Source organism: Paramormyrops kingsleyae, chromosome 20 (assembly GCF_048594095.1).
Source record: "Paramormyrops kingsleyae isolate MSU_618 chromosome 20, PKINGS_0.4, whole genome shotgun sequence".
Lineage (NCBI taxonomy): Eukaryota > Metazoa > Chordata > Actinopteri > Osteoglossiformes > Mormyridae > Paramormyrops > Paramormyrops kingsleyae.
The window spans coordinates 21,760,385-21,777,468 of NC_132816.1; the positions used below are offsets into that span (position 1 = coordinate 21,760,385).

At 43.8% G+C, this 17,084-nt stretch overlaps 2 protein-coding genes across 2 annotated transcripts; both read right to left on the reverse strand.

Annotated features, from left to right (window-relative positions):
* Nucleotides 1–1,730: 1,730 nt before the first annotated feature.
* LOC111848467 (arrestin domain-containing protein 3-like) lies at nt 1,731–4,892 on the reverse strand. Its single transcript, XM_023820514.2, has 4 exons — nt 4,511–4,892; nt 3,619–3,676; nt 3,394–3,541; nt 1,731–2,036 (listed from the first exon to the last, which is right to left on the reverse strand). Exons 1-4 carry the CDS (start codon nt 4,875–4,877, stop codon nt 1,899–1,901), a joined length of 711 nt encoding a protein of 236 aa, XP_023676282.2. The 5' UTR covers nt 4,878–4,892; the 3' UTR covers nt 1,731–1,898.
* A 3,295-nt stretch (nt 4,893–8,187) lies between these two features.
* Nucleotides 8,188–15,980, reverse strand: LOC111848525 (arrestin domain-containing protein 3-like). Its single transcript, XM_023820621.2, has 6 exons — nt 13,257–15,980; nt 11,237–11,294; nt 11,005–11,161; nt 10,661–10,757; nt 9,722–9,978; nt 8,188–8,917 (listed from the first exon to the last, which is right to left on the reverse strand). The coding sequence occupies exons 1-6, from the start codon at nt 13,510–13,512 to the stop codon at nt 8,846–8,848; spliced, it is 897 nt and encodes a 298-aa protein (XP_023676389.2). The 5' UTR covers nt 13,513–15,980; the 3' UTR covers nt 8,188–8,845.
* Between the last annotated feature and the right edge of the window lie 1,104 nt (nt 15,981–17,084).

Here is a 17,084-nt window from a genome sequence, read left to right on the forward strand (position 1 = left end):
CACCTTGAGGAAATACTCCACTCTGATGATTCTGCACGTTGGATACGCACCTTGAGGAAATACTCCACTCTGATGATTCTGCACTTTGGATACGCACCTTGAGGAAATACTCCACTCTGATGATTCTGCACTTTGGATACGCACCTTGAGGAAATACTCCACTCTGATGATTCTGCACTTTGGATACGCACCTTGAGGAAATACTCCACTCTGATGATTCTGCACTTTGGATACGCACCTTGAGGAAATACTCCACTCTGATGATTCTGCACGTTGGATACGCACCTTGAGGAAATACTCCACTCTGATGATTCTGCACTTTGGATACGCACCTTGAGGAAATACTCCACTCTGATGATTCTGCAGTTGTGCAGGGAGGCCGGCAGATTTGGGGGGAGCCTCAGTACTTGCGTGAGCATCTTCTTTGTATTAGCAGGAACTGGCTCCCCCACATGATTCAGCATTTGATGTTTACAGACTTTGCCCCTCCGGTCAGTAAAAAAAGACTGTACTTGGTCCACGGCGATCTTGGGTGCGAGGTCACGAGAAGAGCTGTTCTGAATATCCACTGTGACCTTTAATCTTTCTCCTGTAAGGGCATCCAAGCATAAAACACCTGAGTAAGTGGTTTTAGTAGAACATTCTTGTATTGTTAAGTGCCGTAAGCTTCCCAGGGCTGAGTTCATGGTTTGGTTAAGCTCCGCCCCTCTTGCTACCGTTATGCTCCAACCCTAGACTAGAGATCGTAAAGATCCTGGAGAGCCGTGATCCAGGAGGTTTCTCTCTATCCTGATGAACCACATCTGATCTCAGGCAGAGAGTAACTCCTCAGGCAGGATAGAAAACCTGCTGGATACTGACATTCCAGGATCAGGGCCGCCTACCCTGGTATAAGGGGACCACATGCTGCCCCTATTTATGTCAGCTGATACATATTTTTCAGACATTCCATTTATTTTCATGTCAGCCTGTTTATTTAGCACACGGTTTTCTTTATTGTGGAAGTACTTCACATTAAAAGGGAATGAAAATGCAGACGTCTGTCACTATTGCAAATTATAACTTAACTATCACCACAGCATAACTGCAAACCAAATATATCTTAAAAAGGACTTTCCAGAATGATGGACCCAATATTATGAGGTTAGCCACAGATGTGTGCAATTTAGCCTATTTTACTTTCTACAACCCAACTTAAATGAACTGGAGTGCCTTAAATTGACCATATGGTTGGTTGGTTCCTGCCTTGTGCCAAATGCAATGTATTTATTAAATTATATTATATTATAAATGATTACTTGATGAATTGTCAGATTAATTGGTAGATTATTCAAGTATTGGTATAATCAGCCCTAATGTAGAATGAAGAAAGCAGGGTCAGCCAGACCCTGGAGCAACTGGAATTATGGCCCTTGGTCAAGGGCCCAAAGGTGAAACCCCTCTGCTGACCGCAGGAATGGAACTGGCAGCCTCCCGACCGCGGGCACGGCGTCCTCCCGACCGCGGGCACGGCGGTCTCCCGATCGCGGGCATGGAGTCTTCCCGATCGCGGGCAGGGCGGCCTCCCGACCGCAGGCAGGACGGCCTCCCGATCACAGGCACGGCGCCCTAACCGGCCGAGCTGTACACCAGCCAGTCCATTCCCTGGGTGCTGATGACCGGCCCTTGCTATGGCTTGCTACCCAAGTGTGATCAAACAGCCACATCAGGCTCCTGGTGGGTTTCTCTGCTGAAGTTCTGCTCTCATGGTCACTTGTTTCACCTGCAGTCTGACGTCTAAGAAAATGTCACTTTGACCCGTGGTATTTTTGACAGGAACAAAAGAACATACCAGAATGAAACATTACAATCTTACCATTTCTAAAAAGATCAAAGTCACTTTTAGGGAAAAGCATATTTTAGGAAACAAACAGTATTTTGGGGTCTCTCCAATGTCTACCTGGCCAGTAAGCCGTCCGTTCGATATTCACATTGATGGCAGCATTTCCGGAGGTGAAGAGATTCATCTTCTTTGTGGCAGTGCCATGCTGGGGTGACTGTAAATCACAGTACACAAAACAATCTCTTACTTACATCTACAAAGTGTACATTTTCATTGAGAAAGTTATAGACACAAAAAAACTGGGAGCCTGAAAATGTAGCCATCAGGTGACCGGTTTTAATATGTCCAGTATACATATGCTGGTTTTGGGTGAGTCACTGCATATGCAGCGTGTGACATTACACCAATTTGCAAATAGAATTTGGGCACCTCAACCCATGACAGTCTACTAGCCTGAATGATAATATAAAAAGTTAATTTGTTACCACTTTCAACACAAACTGTACTGTACTAATAGTCTATTGTTGACCAATAACACCAATAACACATTGAATATATGTACATTACTGTAGACAGCACTGTAAAAAGAAAACAAAAAAATACTGTACATTTAAGTACAGTACTGTACTGTATCGATACCGTAAGTATTGATACCGATGAATAGTCAGTCTGTCAGTACCTATACCAATTTTACATTTACAAGTTACTGTACACTGTCCGAGACATTTTTCTTTAGACTCGTACCTTTCTGTGCATCATCTGCATAAGGTTTTACAAAATATAAAGTTATTATTTCTTCTTAATTTTTATTATTTTCTTAATAAATGTCTGTACATTGCACAGTCATTTATGGTAGAAAAACGATAAAATAGACATTATTTAAGTAGTTTATTAAGAGTTTGTTAGACTCTCCAATTAGCCTATCCTGCACATTTTTGGACCGTGGGAGGGAACCAGAGCCCCCGGCAAAAAGAGCATGGGAACTCCACACAGAAAGCACCCGGGACCGAACCCAGGACCTTTGTGCTGTGAGCAGGGGCGTCAGAAGCATTTTGAAGGTGGGGGGGACACACTGGCGGAGGGTCTGGGGACCCTCCCCCAGAATTTTTTTAATGAATTGGATGTTGTATGTGTATTCTCATATCGATCAAGTGGAAAGGATTATTTCACGAAGCAATAGAAACAGCGCTGGATGAACTAATATTTTATGTTAAATGTGTGGGGGGGGGGGGTCCAAATGAATTATTATGAAATGTGAGGGGGACACGCCCTCCTCAGATTTAATGGCGGCGACGCCCATGGCTGTGATGCAGAAGCACTAACCACCGTACCACCAACAGATATTATGTATCAGTAATATTTATATATTATATGATTTTTTTGTTACCCAAATCCTTTTAAGTATTGCCTTTTGCATAGGTGTCCTCTGTCAGTTTCTGTGCCAAAACATTCCTGTGAAATTGTCCAGTCACTTGCGAATTTGCAAAGGTCAAGAGATTACTGTAGTTCGAAAGGGACCATAATTACTTGGTTTACAGCATAACCTAGTGGACATTGTGAGTACTACACACCATTAGCTGAGCCACGCCCATCTCTGGCCTTGAAACAAAGGTGAACGCGGATGCTGTATTACTCGGTAACCTCCAAGACCTGCTCAGCTTTGCCTCCAGCTTGTATTTCACTTTTCCATGATCTCCTTTAAAGGAAGATGGCATGTTCCTGTCAAGGGAAGAAAGCTGAGATGTTTACAGAGAAGGATCTGATCATTAACCCCAAATCCACAGTGTGGTTCTTACCCTTGGGGAATCTGAAATGTAAACGGGTAAACATGGCTCCCAGCAGCCAGGACAACCTCTGAAAATAAAATGGCAAATATGTTCATTTTTACAATGCATAAAACTTAAGTTATTTATTTTTTCATTAGAACCTCATAGCCTACCCTGCCCCCAGGTCAAACCACCTGCAGGACTGCTGCCAGTTTCCATACTTCAAAAATTTCAATTAAAAAATCATAACGTTAAAAACTCCTGGCCGAAAATGACTTCATTATGGTAAAACAAAAGTTTCCAGTGAGGGGAGATGAACAAGATGGCATGTGTCACATTGGGGAATCGCGGAAGCAGGAACATCCAGATGTGAGATCAAGGAATGCGGGTTTAGTAGGAATCTATCCTAATGCACAGCACAGAGAACCTGTAACGTCAATGACACGACTAGGGAAACGGACTTGAACGTGGACTGAAATACACAAGACTAATTGGCAGGAAACGTAGAACAGCTGGCAGACGTAGGGATTCCACACAGGGTTAATGAGGGGGTGTGGTACACAGGGGGATCGTACGAGTACTCTAAGTGTTTTTGTGAGTTTTTTTTATTAATTAGTTAAAACCCAGGACAGAATTTGGGCAACATTTATAAGTTAATAAATACTATATTATAAAACACAAAATGCAACAAAAAATGTTTTTTTCTTAAATAAAGTGCACAAAATTAGAGAACCGGCATTGAATTTTTTTTTTTTAATGATTAGTGAAAATACAATAAACAAAGTACAGACAGCCACAGTGCATTCAAGAGAGAAATTGAAACTAAAGTATCGATCTCATTAAACTGGTATTGATCAATATCAATAGCAACATTGTTATCGATATTATCGATACTTGGATCGATCCGCTCACCACTACTCACCATTACCCTTCTCCTGACCAGTGACCAGTTGCTCCAGCTTAAAGTACTTCTCTTTGGAGCTGTAGTGTCGGGTTCTTTTTTCCCCTAGGTGTCTCTCGCTCCACTGCACCTCGGCCTTTCCTTTCATTTTCACCCGAAGACCCTCTATCTTGGTCTCCTTCGACAGCACCAGCAGGACGCGGCCGGACAGCATGTCCCCGGAGGAGAAGGTCTTCTCTTCATTTACTGCATCGTAATTCACTGTGATACCTTTAATTGAGCTCAGCATGTTTCCAAGATACTCTTCGGCTGAAGAATCAAAGGTGGTGGTTGGTCTAGGTTTGGTTCTTGCAAACACCTGAATGTCTGTATATTTTTTGTAACACATGGGACTTTCACCTAATCTGTCCAAGAAACCCCGATGTTTGTTGTGGGTGTGTTATGGGAGTGGTCTGCTGCTTAAGTTCATTTGCGGAAAGCAGCTTGGTGCCACAAACGGTGTCACTTCACTTTACCATTGCTAAAGTTGTGTTTGCCAACGTCTCATTTAAAAATCATAATACGTCTTGGATTTGGCTTCACTGTCTATGCAGGCTATTTGGTTTCCAACAAATAAATGCATAATCTGCGACGTTCTAAATGCTCCAGGATGCTACTAAGAGACTTGCCTGAACAGGACAGATTTTAGTTTTCATTTTTACACGTAGCTCAGCAGGTTAGCGACAGAGGTGGTTTCAGGTCAGACATTTCAGGTCCAGAAAGTAAAAATCCAGACTAAGATTTTGTTTCAACCAGCCAGTTACGTACTCTGTGACTGTGTCTCTTTATGCTCAACTGGTTGCTTGAAACAAAATCCTGGTTTGGATTTTTGCATTCTGGACCTGAAATGTCTGCCTCTGTTTGGCGGTTGATGGTTCAAATACTAAATTAACGTACTTAAATAACCTGATAAACAACTAACACAAAATGCACACAGCTGGCATCACATCCCGTTTTGATTTGTACACTTGTCAGATGAAAACACATACCATATAACAATTCAACACAGTTTACTCAGTCTTTTAGAGATCAAATGCACTGTATCATTTTAATACGTGGTGTTACATGGTGTCTGTACACACAGGAGAGAGCTGCCTAACAGACGTAGTATTGTTCATGCGAAAGTTAGCATGATATCGGTACCAAGCAGCTAGATACGCAGTATCGCATCTAGCCTAACCCAGATGTGTATTTATTTTTAGGGCGTGTTCACACTTGGCTCGATTCAACCAATCGAAGTGGACTGTGCATTTCTCACAGAATGTGGGTCATGTGTGAGTTACTCCTAGCGTCCCAACCCCCCCAAAAAGCCTTAAGAGCGTGCTCCGAAAAATAATAATGTTCCGACAGTTGTTATGATACTGAACGTTCAGTTTGAACCATCCCTAACCCAACAGTTTTTGATATTTTGTTATCTGTAGTATGTAATTATGCTCCTGTTCATGTTGGTCAGTATCGGTCCTTGCTTTTGCATTTTTGTTCTTGGTTATCCCTGCCTGTGTCTAGTTTTGTAATAATGTCCTTCGACCCTTGTCCCTAGAATCTCCTAGGATTTGAGCCCCTAGTGCTTGTAATTAACCTTCACCAGTTCCCGTAATCTGGAAGTCCTTAGTGTGTGCATTGGCTCACATCCCTCCCTAATGTAGCCCTTGTTATCTGTGTATATATTTGCCTGCCTTTGTCCTGTTCCTCTGTCTGTCATTGAACGTGTTCTCTGAATGTGGTTCTTGCTTCTGTTTCCTGAACATATGCTGTTAGCTGTTCCTCACTGTCTACCCTGTTTCAAGCCCATGTTTCAAGCCCTCTGTATTTCTTTGGATCGTAGTTCTAGTCTTTGCTAGTTCTTGTTTTGTCTTCCAGTCTTTGTTCAGACCCCTGATGGTCCTTTTTGTTTCTTGTTCATCCGAGTTGAATGTATAATAAACTTCTATGTGCTTGTAAGCTGCAAGTGGATTATTGTCCATCGTGCCACAGAATGAGAGAATGACCAGCCAACCAAGATGGTCCCATGGCTTAACCACAGAGTTGCCCATGACTCCAGGTATCATTCCGCCTATTCCTTGAATCCTGCAACTGAAAACCAGTCAGCTCACTCCCGCGACCACCCCAATGCAAGGAGGGGAGCAAAAGATGTCAGCTGTCCTGGCCTGTGACTTTTATCCTCCCCTAAAAATGCACATGGACTTTTTTGGAAACATGGCCAGTCAATGGTCACCAGTTATAATGGCCTATCTCCAAGATGTGGGGGATAGGTTGACTTTGCTTTCCCTAGTGGGCATGCAGGAGGTGGTTTGGGCATCAACCCTTGGCATGAAGGTCCCCTGTGCCCAGGCACCAATAAAACCCTCTGACCAGTCACCCTAGACCCTGAAGGAGACAACCCATGAAACGCACTGTGATCAGTGCACGCTCCTTACGTGCTGTGATCAGTGCACGCTCCTTACGCGCTGTGATCAGTGCACGCTCCTTACGCGCTGTGATCAGTGCACGCTCCTTACGCGCTGTGATCAGTGCACGCTCCTTATGCGCTGTGATCAGTGCACGCTCCTTACGCGCTGTGATCAGTGTACGCTCCTTACGCGCTGTGATCAGTGCAGGCTCCTTACGCGCTGTGATCAGTGTACGCTCCTTACGCGCTGTGATCAGTGCACGCTCCTTACGCGCTGTGATCAGTGTACGCTCCTTACGCGCTGTGATCAGTGCACGCTCCTTACGCGCTGTGATCAGTGCACGCTCCTTACGCGCTGTGATCAGTGTACGCTCCTTACGCGCTGTGATCAGTGCACGCTCCTTACGCGCTGTGATCAGTGCACGCTCCTTACGCGCTGTGATCAGTGCACGCTCCTTACGCGCTGTGATCAGTGTACGCTCCTTACGCGCTGTGATCAGTGCACGCTCCTTACGCGCTGTGATCAGTGTACGCTCCTTACGCGCTGTGATCAGTGCAGGCTCCTTACGCGCTGTGATCAGTGTACGCTCCTTACGCGCTGTGATCAGTGCACGCTCCTTACGCGCTGTGATCAGTGTACGCTCCTTACGCGCTGTGATCAGTGCACGCTCCTTACGCGCTGTGATCAGTGCAGGCTCCTTACGCGCTGTGATCAGTGTACGCTCCTTACGCGCTGTGATCAGTGCACGCTCCTTACGCGCTGTGATCAGTGTACGCTCCTTACGCGCTGTGATCAGTGCACGCTCCTTACGCGCTGTGATCAGTGCACGCTCCTTACGCGCTGTGATCAGTGCACGCTCCTTACGCGCTGTGATCAGTGCACGCTCCTTACGCGCTGTGATCAGTGCACGCTCCTTACGCGCTGTGATCAGTGTACGCTCCTTACGCGCTGTGATCAGTGCACGCTCCTTACCTCTTCCTACTCCTGGACTCTTTAGTAGCAACTAGCCTCACTTACATGTTAGCTGTCCTTGTGACTGTACGATGTCTAGTTTTTCCACAGTATCTTTTCAACTATGCCATTAATTTAGCTTTTTTTAATAATGGGTCCAAAATGTACTGTTCACGGTACATAAAGTATTAGCTTTGTACATAAAGGAATGTTCAGGGTTCATGCTGCCTCTATAACAGCTGGACACAAAAACTCGGAAGGCGTTTTTCAGTTTTTGCCTTTTTTTTCATTTTTACTGAAAGCAAAAATCCTCTTTAGATTCTGCATGAAATTAAAAAGACTTTTTTTTAAACGTGCATTAAAATGACATTGACAGTATGACAAAATGACAAAATTATTGGCAGTAAATGTTTTATATCTAGACAATGAACCTTACCACACATACAAAGGTAAAAGCACTTTCTTTAGTTAATCTTTAAGCTTTTGAGGGTGATTCTCATGAGATCTTGGTATCAAATATTTCAAACATGAAGTATTTAAAAAGGCTTGCGTCAACAAATGTATTTTTTAGCCATTAATAATCAGGTCTGAATTGTTTGTAAGGGTAAATTTAAAATCATTTACAGAAAATTCAATGTGTTTTTTTAACATTTCCCCAAAACAAGTGTTTAAAAATCTCATTACCACAACAGACTGAAAATATCAAGACCATTAAAAAAATCAATACATTTTCACATTTTTAAAAATTCCTTATTAACAGCCATGCTCATTAACAGTCATGCTCAGTTACTTGAAATTCTGAAGTAATGCATGTTTTTAAATTAACATTTTTATTTCATTTGACTGATCTCCCTCATCACTGTTTCTCTCATATGTTTCACCCTGTGGGGGGGGGGGAGTTGATGTGGAAATGCCCCTGGGGCAGTTGGGAGGGGGCAGCCCCAGGGGCAGGTTAATGTGGAAATGCTCCTATGGTTCATACAGCAGGAAGGATGACCAACGGTAACTTGACCTTGGGGTCAATGGCAAAGGGAACATCCAAGTAAACCTACAATGAAACATACAAAATATACAACATAATGTGTCTGAACCAGATAAGAAACTGAAAAAGTTGAAGAAACAATATCAGAAAAATAGCTGCAGGCAGCAATGAGGTGTCACGTAGACTGTGATGGCATAGTCGCCATGGAAACGTTACGCAAGGGTAAGGTTGTTTGCATTCGCAGCAAATTTCATGTCAACTGACCAAAGATTGGCTAAGGTGTGAGCTCATTTTCTGTTTGGTGGCTTTGCTGCCAAGTGTGATAGACTGCAACAGACGAATGGTTTTGAAAATAAAAAATCCATCTGATAACTTTCTTGAGGCTTTGTCTGAGATCATTTGTGCAAAATTTGGTATCTAGACATTTTTTAACACAAAATTTGATATATTGTTACACCCCTACTAGTTTGCAAAAGTAGGGTTTTTGAAAAATTCGACATGGAGGAAAATCCAATATAGCGGGCTTTAGTGCCAATGGATGCACTCAAATCGAGATGACCGAAGGATTCTGAGGAAAGACGATCACAAGCCCGGAAAAAAAGTTACAAGCAAAAATTTTACTTGAAATTTGGCCTATTTGTGGTGACACAGAGATGGATTGACCCCTGATACAATGACACCTGGACATGTTAGACTGTCCTCTACAATGTGCCAAATTTCATCAAAATCCAGAAAGGGCTACTATGGGCTACCATAAACTCCCTTGGCAAAAAGTATAATTAAAAAGGTGAAACATTCTAACAATTACTATAGGTGCCTTTCACCTTCTATACACAGCTGGTGAGGATTCTGCACTTCGTGGATACACACCTTGAGGAAATACTCCACACTGATGATGCTGCAGTTGTACATGGAGGCCGGCAGATTTGGGGGGAGCTTCAGCTCTACAGTCAGCATCTGCGGCATGTTAGCAGGAATCGGCTCCCCCACATGCTTCAGGATGCGATGTGTACAGATGTTGTCCTCACCTTGAGCAAAAAAACTCTGAATTTGGTCCACAGCAACCTTGGGCACAAGGTTACGTGAAGAGCTGTTCTGAACATACACTGTGACCTTTAATTCTTCTCCTGCAGGGGAACCCAAGGACAGAACATCCAAGTGAATAGTTTCAGTAAAATTTCATGTTTCAAAAAACACAGGATATAAGGGAACCAAACGCCCGCCTATTCATGCCAGCTGCTACATATTTTTGAGACATCCCATTTATTTCCCTGTAAGCCTGTTTAATTATTTATCACTTCGCTTTTATGTATAGTGATGTGGAATGAAGAAAGCAGGGTCAGCCAGTCCCTGGAGCAACTGGAATTATGGGCCTTGGTCAAGGGCCCAAAGGTGAAACCCCTCTGCTGACCACAGGAATGGAACCGGTGCCCTCCCGATCACAGGCAGGGCGGCCTCCCGATCACAGGCAGGGCGGCCTCCCGATCACAGGCAGGGCGCCCTAACCGGCCGAGCTGTACACCAGCCAGTCCATTCCCTGGGTGCTGATGACCGGCCTTTTCTATGGCTTGCTACCCAAGTGTGATCAAACAGCCACACCAGGCTCCTGGTGGGCTTCTCTGCTGAAATTCTGCTCTCATGGTCACTTGTTTCACCTGCAGTCTGACGTCTAAGAAAATGTCACTTTAACCATTGGTATTTTTGACAGGAACAAAAGAACATACCAGAATGCAACGTTACAATATTATCATTTCTAAAAAGCATATTTTGGGAAACAAACAGTATTTTTGGGGTCTCTCCAATGTCTACCTGGCCAGTAAGCCGTCCGTTCGATATTCACATTAATGGCAGCATTTCCGGAGGTGAAGAGACTCATCTTCTTTGTGACAGTGCCATGCTGGGGTGACTGTGAGTGACAGGGCACAAAAATCTCTTGCTTACATCTGCAAAATGTACATTATCATTGAGAAAGTTACAGGAACAAATAGCTAGAAAACCTGGAAGTTTACTTCTTATCAGGTAAATGAACTTAATATTCCCTGTATAAATATACTGTTTTTAGATGATTCATTGTATATGTAAGACCAGTTTGAAAGGGACCATAATGATTTGGTTTACAGCATAACCTAGTGGACATTTTGAGTACTACAAACCATCAGCAGAGCCAACTGAAGCAGGCTCATCACCGGCATTGAAACAAAGGTGAACGCGGATGCTGCATTACTCGGCAACCTCCAAGACCTGCTCAGCTTTGCCTCCAGCTTGTATTTCACTTTTCCATGATCTCCTTTAAAGGAACACGGCATGTCCCTGTCAAGGGAAGAAAACTGAGATGTTTACAGAGAAGGTTCTGATCATAAACCCCAGATCCGGTGTGGTTCTTACCCTTCGGGAATCTGAAATGTAAACGGGAAAACATGGCTCCCAGCAGCCAGGACGATATCTGAAAATGAAATGGAAAATTTTCATTTTTATAATACATAAAACTGAACAGTTAAAGGGGTGGCATGGTGTGGTGTGGTGTGGTGTGGTGTGGTGTGGTGGTTAGCACTGTTGCTTCACACTTCTAGGACCAGCGTTTGAGTCTCCGCCTGGGTTACATGTGTGTGGAGTTTGCATGTTCTCCCCATGTCATCATAGGGTTTTCTCTAGTTACTCCATTTTCCCCCCACAGTCCAAAGACATGCTGAGGCCAATTGGAGTTACTAAATTGCCCATAGGTGTGAATAGTGTGTGAGTGAATGGTGTGTGAGTGTGCCCTGCGATGGGCTGGCCCCCCATCCTGGGTTGTTCCCCACCTTGTACCCATAGCTTCTGGGATATGCTCCGGTCCCCCCATGACCCGGAAGGATAAGTGGTTTGGAAAATGCCCGTGGATGGAATTTAACACTAATCGTCAGATGTGGTTGAATAGCCAGCCATATATTGTTATGAAACAGTGCCACACTAAAAGTAAACAAAATAACACTCTACCCTTGTTCCCAAATGCACAGGAAGAGGATTAATAAAATAAATGTACACTCTGGTCAGGATATCACGCCATACATAGGCCTACATAAGAAAATTAATATTTTCTATAACACAATCCCCGGCTTTAGCGACGGTTACGGGGGCAGTATAGTCCGGGGCCCCGAGCTACAGGGGGGCAAATGAATCTCAATGGGCAATTTTTGTATGTAAATATTTTATATTCTTTAATTGCTGCTTCACAAGATTAAAATACCGAACCGCAAGTGAAAGTGCTGTCGGAAAGTTTTTTGGTTTTTCCAATTGTTTATAGGCTATGTACTTGCGCCATTTAAGTACTGAGTTTTTAAACAGCTCTCAAATACGTGCAAGGTGTGAATGGAGCATTATCTAGTGGTACTAGATTTCGATCAGTGGATCTTCACGAAAATACAAATGCCAGCAGAGGTGGTCGCTTCGCTGTACATATAAAACATATTTCGCCTGACAGTCACTATAGCGCCGGACAGTCATTATAGCGCGATCGTGCGGAAAGTGCTTCGTAATGTAGCCTAGTTTGCCAGAATATCGCACTTAACAAACAATTATATATGCGGACCTAAACGGGAAGGGTAGGATAATTACACAATGGCTAAAATACGTGAGGATCAGCTAAGAACGGAGTACAAACACGTACGGTTAAGGGTACGCGCTTAACTCGAGTACACAGCACAACACGGATTTACACCAACACACCACGACTGCACACTACGGATATTTACAAGCGCTTGTAAATGCCGGAATATTCGGACATAACGTACGTAATGGCGTTTTCTGAAAGTCAACAGTTATATAACAGTTAATGCAGTATAATATTATATAATTGTTTTCAGAACTCGGTTAGTGATGGTGCTTGGTCTTTCTTCATTGATGCATCTTTAGTACTGCTTAAAATAAAATAATAATTGCTGTTTTCCAGCTTGTCATTACGCTGTCTTTTCACGTTTGTCTCTCATCATCTTTTCACACCTAAAATACATGGTTAATAAAAACATACAAACTTTGTTTTCGGCTCTGTACTGGTTTGACAGGTCTGGGTCGCCTGTGGTCCATGCAGCTATGGCCAATTATAGATACAAGCTGTGATACACGGACTTTGTCTCTCATCATTTCAGAGAGTAGGCTTACATTTTTCCATGCGTCAGATATCAGTCACTTTAAAGCTGAAACTCTGTAGTACAGTCATTTACTTGACTCTGTGTGACACTGAAACCTTGATGCTAATACTTGTAGCACTTAGTACTTTGTACACTGCAAAATATTTTATGTAGGTAGCTATAGGACCCCAGGCCCCCCACCCTCCTTAATCTAGCCCTGAGTAAAACAGTATGTACAGTATTTTGGTAATAAAACATTTTAAATGGACAACAACCAACAATTGTAACGTCCTGACCATTACCCTTCTCCTGACCAATGACCAGTTGCTCCAGCTTAAAGTACTTCTCTTTGGACTTGTAATGTTCGCAGGTTTTATCTTTGAATTCGCGCCAGTGCACCTTGGCCTTTCCTTTCATTTTCACCCGAAGACCCTTTATCTTGGTCTCCCTCGACAGCACCAGCAGGACGCGGCCGGACAGCATGTCCCCGGAGGAGAAGGTCTTCCCTTCATTTACTGCGTCGTAATTCACTGTGATACTTTTAATTGAGCTCAGCATGTTTCCGAGTCGCTCTTGGTTAAGGTCTGGTTCCTCACTGACTATGTCCACTTCCCTGAAAAGCACTTACTTCTGTTGTGGGGCCATGTTGTGGGAGTGGTCTGCTGCTTAAGATAATTTGCAGAAATATTTTATTTAAATGCTTATTTTGTTCGTCGCTGTGATTTTGACACATTACTTTTAGCGCTATCACGATTACTGGTTTATTGTTGATCATTTGAGATTGCAGTGTTCATGTGCATTTATTATTTATACCACTTATAATGTATAATCAGTCGCGCACTTGAATCTGATAGGCTGAAATACAGCCTTGCAGTATGTCTTAAGTTCATTACAACCATATAACCATAATGTTTTTTCCCCTTTGCATTTATGTGGCTTTGGATGAAAAAATGTCTGGCAGAAATCTGGGTCAGGGTCTCGCTAGCAGAGAAATGGCAGGAAGTTGTGGGGAACCTATGGAGACAAATACTCTGCTGAGGTTAAGAGAAGTGTGAGAACGATGAGAAGAGGGCTGTAGCTGAGAAGAGGGCTCTTGTCGTGAAAGAAGCAGTCAGTCATTGATTATGCAGTGCAACAACTAGTCCAGTTAAGAATGGCCTCTTAAGGGAGCTGTTCTCTGTGTCAGGGGGCCGAGCCCGTTGGGACGGCAACAGTCAGCTTCTCTTTGGCGTGTTTCTTATTAAAAGGAGCTTTATCTTATGGCGTCTCAGGGTGATTATTTGGCATCTAGCAGAAAATAAGCTGGGGGAAGAATAATACCTGATCAATGAATTACATTTTTCCTTCCACACTTTGAGACACACACACACACACACACAAACTGTACACACACAGACAGACTCGGACCTGGCACACCACCCTTCATGTTTCCAGCACAGAGCATGCTGTCATCCAGCAAAAATTTTACAATGGTTGTTGCAAACATTATGCACCCTGACAGAGACTAGGATGGATAAAAGGGCTTTGCTGGGAAAATTTCAGTTCATGAAATACATTACTGAGGAAACTGTGGTTGCTTTCACTCATATTCAGTACTATTAGTCACACACATCAGGTCAGGTTGGGGAGCATGAGGCTGATGCAGCGCGTTGCCGCACCCACCACAAAGCGAAACTCCTCGGGATCCCGGCCAGCGACCCCCCAGGCAGATACACGGTCCAGTCCCACCCTCCGGAAGTGGTCATCCATCTGCTGCAGCCAGGTGTTACGTGGGCGTCCCCTCAGCCTCAGCAATGAGGATCCTGCGAGCCGGATCACCCTCAACGCTCCACATGGCCTTGGTGCCGTAAAGGACTCCTCTAGCAACCACTCAATCGACACAAAGTCAAACCAGAGGTACCCAAGGATTCTCCAAAGCCATACAGCAAGACAGGGAGCTCCAGGACTCTAAAGACTTGGACCTTTGTCCTCCTGCAAAGTGGTTGAAGTTACCCATGACCAGGGGAGAGTCACCTTGTGGACACCCATCAACCATCGTGTGAAGCTGCGAGTAAAATGTCTCCCTCAATGAGACATCGCTCACCGCAGTTGTGGGCATACACTGAGATAACAGACAAGACACCCAAGGAGTGCCTTAGCCTGAGTCTCATAATACACTTTTTGAAAGGAGTGACATCAGACACCATTGGGAGGAGCTGATCCGCCACTGGCTGCTCCCCAATCTGCATACCTCAGAGAGTGCTGCCACTGAAATGCAGAATTTACAAAGTTCCCCTAACAGCAGAGGAAGAATGGTCATTGTGCCACAGAGCACAATGTGTGAATGGCATGTGATTGTGCCCTGCGATAGGCTGGCATCCCGTCCTGGGTTGTTCCCTGCCTTGTGCCCGCAGCCTCAGAGTTAGACTCCGGACCTCCTATGACCCTGATCAGAATAAGCAGTGGATGGATGGATTGATAAATCTCAAGTAATACCAGCTATCAACAGAAACTCACAAGGCTGGTATACGCCATCCATGCTCCTTATTGTCTGACAGATTTCGTTCCTCGCAGCTCTGCGGCGTGAGAGACATCCCCAACCTGAAGTATTATGACATCATCAGCTATCTACCTCACACCATGTCTGGATCCAGGCAAGACCAGTGTTATAGGAGTATATACAGACGCTCCTCCACTAACGAGCGAGATACGTTCCGAACGGCCGTTCGTAACTTGAAATGTTCGTAAATTGTTATTCAACATCATCAGGCACAATGTCACAGTGGGCCTGCGTTCATAGTGGGGTTCCGCAGGGTTCAATTGTAGAACCATAATTGTTCCTAATTCACATTAATGATATTGACACCAATACATACAGTAAACTGGTTAAATTTGCAGACGACACCCAGGTGAGTGGTGGAGCAGATACTGATCTAGCAGCAGAGAGGCTACAACGGGATCTGGATTTAATTAGCGACTGGGCTGATACTTAGCAGATGAAATTTAACACAGATAAATGTAAGGTAATCCATGCTGGGAGCAGAAATATAAAGTACAGATATTTTATGGGTTCCACTGAAATAAAGGTAGCTGATTACGAGAAAGATCTTGGTGTGTATGTTGATGCTTCCATGTCCCACTCTCGCCAGTGTGGGGAAGCAATAAAAAAAGGCCAATAGAATGTTGGGTTATATCTCTAGGTGTGTGGAGTTTAAGTCAAGGGAGGTGATGCTACATTTATATAATTCCTTGGTAAGACCCCACCTAGAATACTGTGTGCAGGTTTGGTCACCATACCTTAAGAAGGACATTGCTGCCTTAGAAAAGGTGCAACGGAGGGCTACGAGAATGATTCCTGGTCTTAGAGGAATGTCTTATGAGGAGAGGTTAGCTGAGCTGAATCTGTTTAGCCTCAAGCAAAGGAGACTGAGGGGGGACATGATCCAGGTCTATAAGATTCTAACGGGTCTGGATGCTGTTCAGCCAAATGGCAACTTCAATATTAGTTTAAATGCTAGAACTCGTGGCCATAAGTGGAAATTAGCGGGAGAACATTTTAAAACAAATTTGAGGAAGCACTTCTTTATACAGCGTGTAGTTAGAGTATGGAATAGTCTTTCTGCTAGTGTAGCGGAAGCTAAAACCCTGAGTTCCTTTAAATCAGAGCTAGATAAGATTTTAACAACTATGAGCTATTAGTTAAGTTCTCCCCAAACGAGCTTGATGGGCCGAATGGCCCCCTCTCATTTGTAAATTTCTTACATTCTTATTTTAAGGGTATACGCAAGTATAAAGAACTAGGATGCTGGGAGTACAGACGCTACGCTGCCGCGCGGCGGGAGTAGCAGCCAGAAGTACTACGAGGAATTGGCATGCAGAAAAAAAATTGATGTTGCGGACAGGAAATGGGAGTCCAACGAACACAATTTTTGCTTACAGTTCTCTTTGTTCGTATATCTGAAAGTTCGTAAGTAGAGGAGCATCTATATGTTTATAAAAGTTTAGATGCATGCAAGTATTTTCTGGCTGGTCACGTTCCTGGGACTCGTGTGTATGGGAAATTCCTGTAAAATACTGCTTCCTAATCATATTGTAGCGTTTTGTTATTAATGTCTACTGACAGTGTGTGTAAAACAACTGTGTGTAAGTTA

Excerpts from the sequence above, each read along its gene's own strand:
- LOC111848467 (XM_023820514.2), bottom strand. The coding sequence starts at position 4,877 with ATGTGTTACAAAAAATATACAGACATTCAGGTGTTTGCAAGAACCAAA. Across the intron at positions 3,677-4,510 it reads TGGTCAGGAGAAGGGTAATG|AGGTTGTCCTGGCTGCTGGG; the intron begins GTGAGTAGTGGT and ends TTTTATTTTCAG. Across the intron at positions 3,542-3,618 it reads ACATTTCAGATTCCCCAAGG|GAACATGCCATCTTCCTTTA; the intron begins GTAAGAACCACA and ends TTCCCTTGACAG.
- LOC111848525 (XM_023820621.2), bottom strand. The coding sequence starts at position 13,512 with ATGCTGAGCTCAATTAAAAGTATCACAGTGAATTACGACGCAGTAAAT. Across the intron at positions 10,758-11,004 it reads TTCAGTTGGCTCTGCTGATG|TCACCCCAGCATGGCACTGT; the intron begins GTTTGTAGTACT and ends TGTCACTCACAG. Across the intron at positions 9,979-10,660 it reads ACGGACGGCTTACTGGCCAG|GAGAAGAATTAAAGGTCACA; the intron begins GTAGACATTGGA and ends GTTCCCCTGCAG.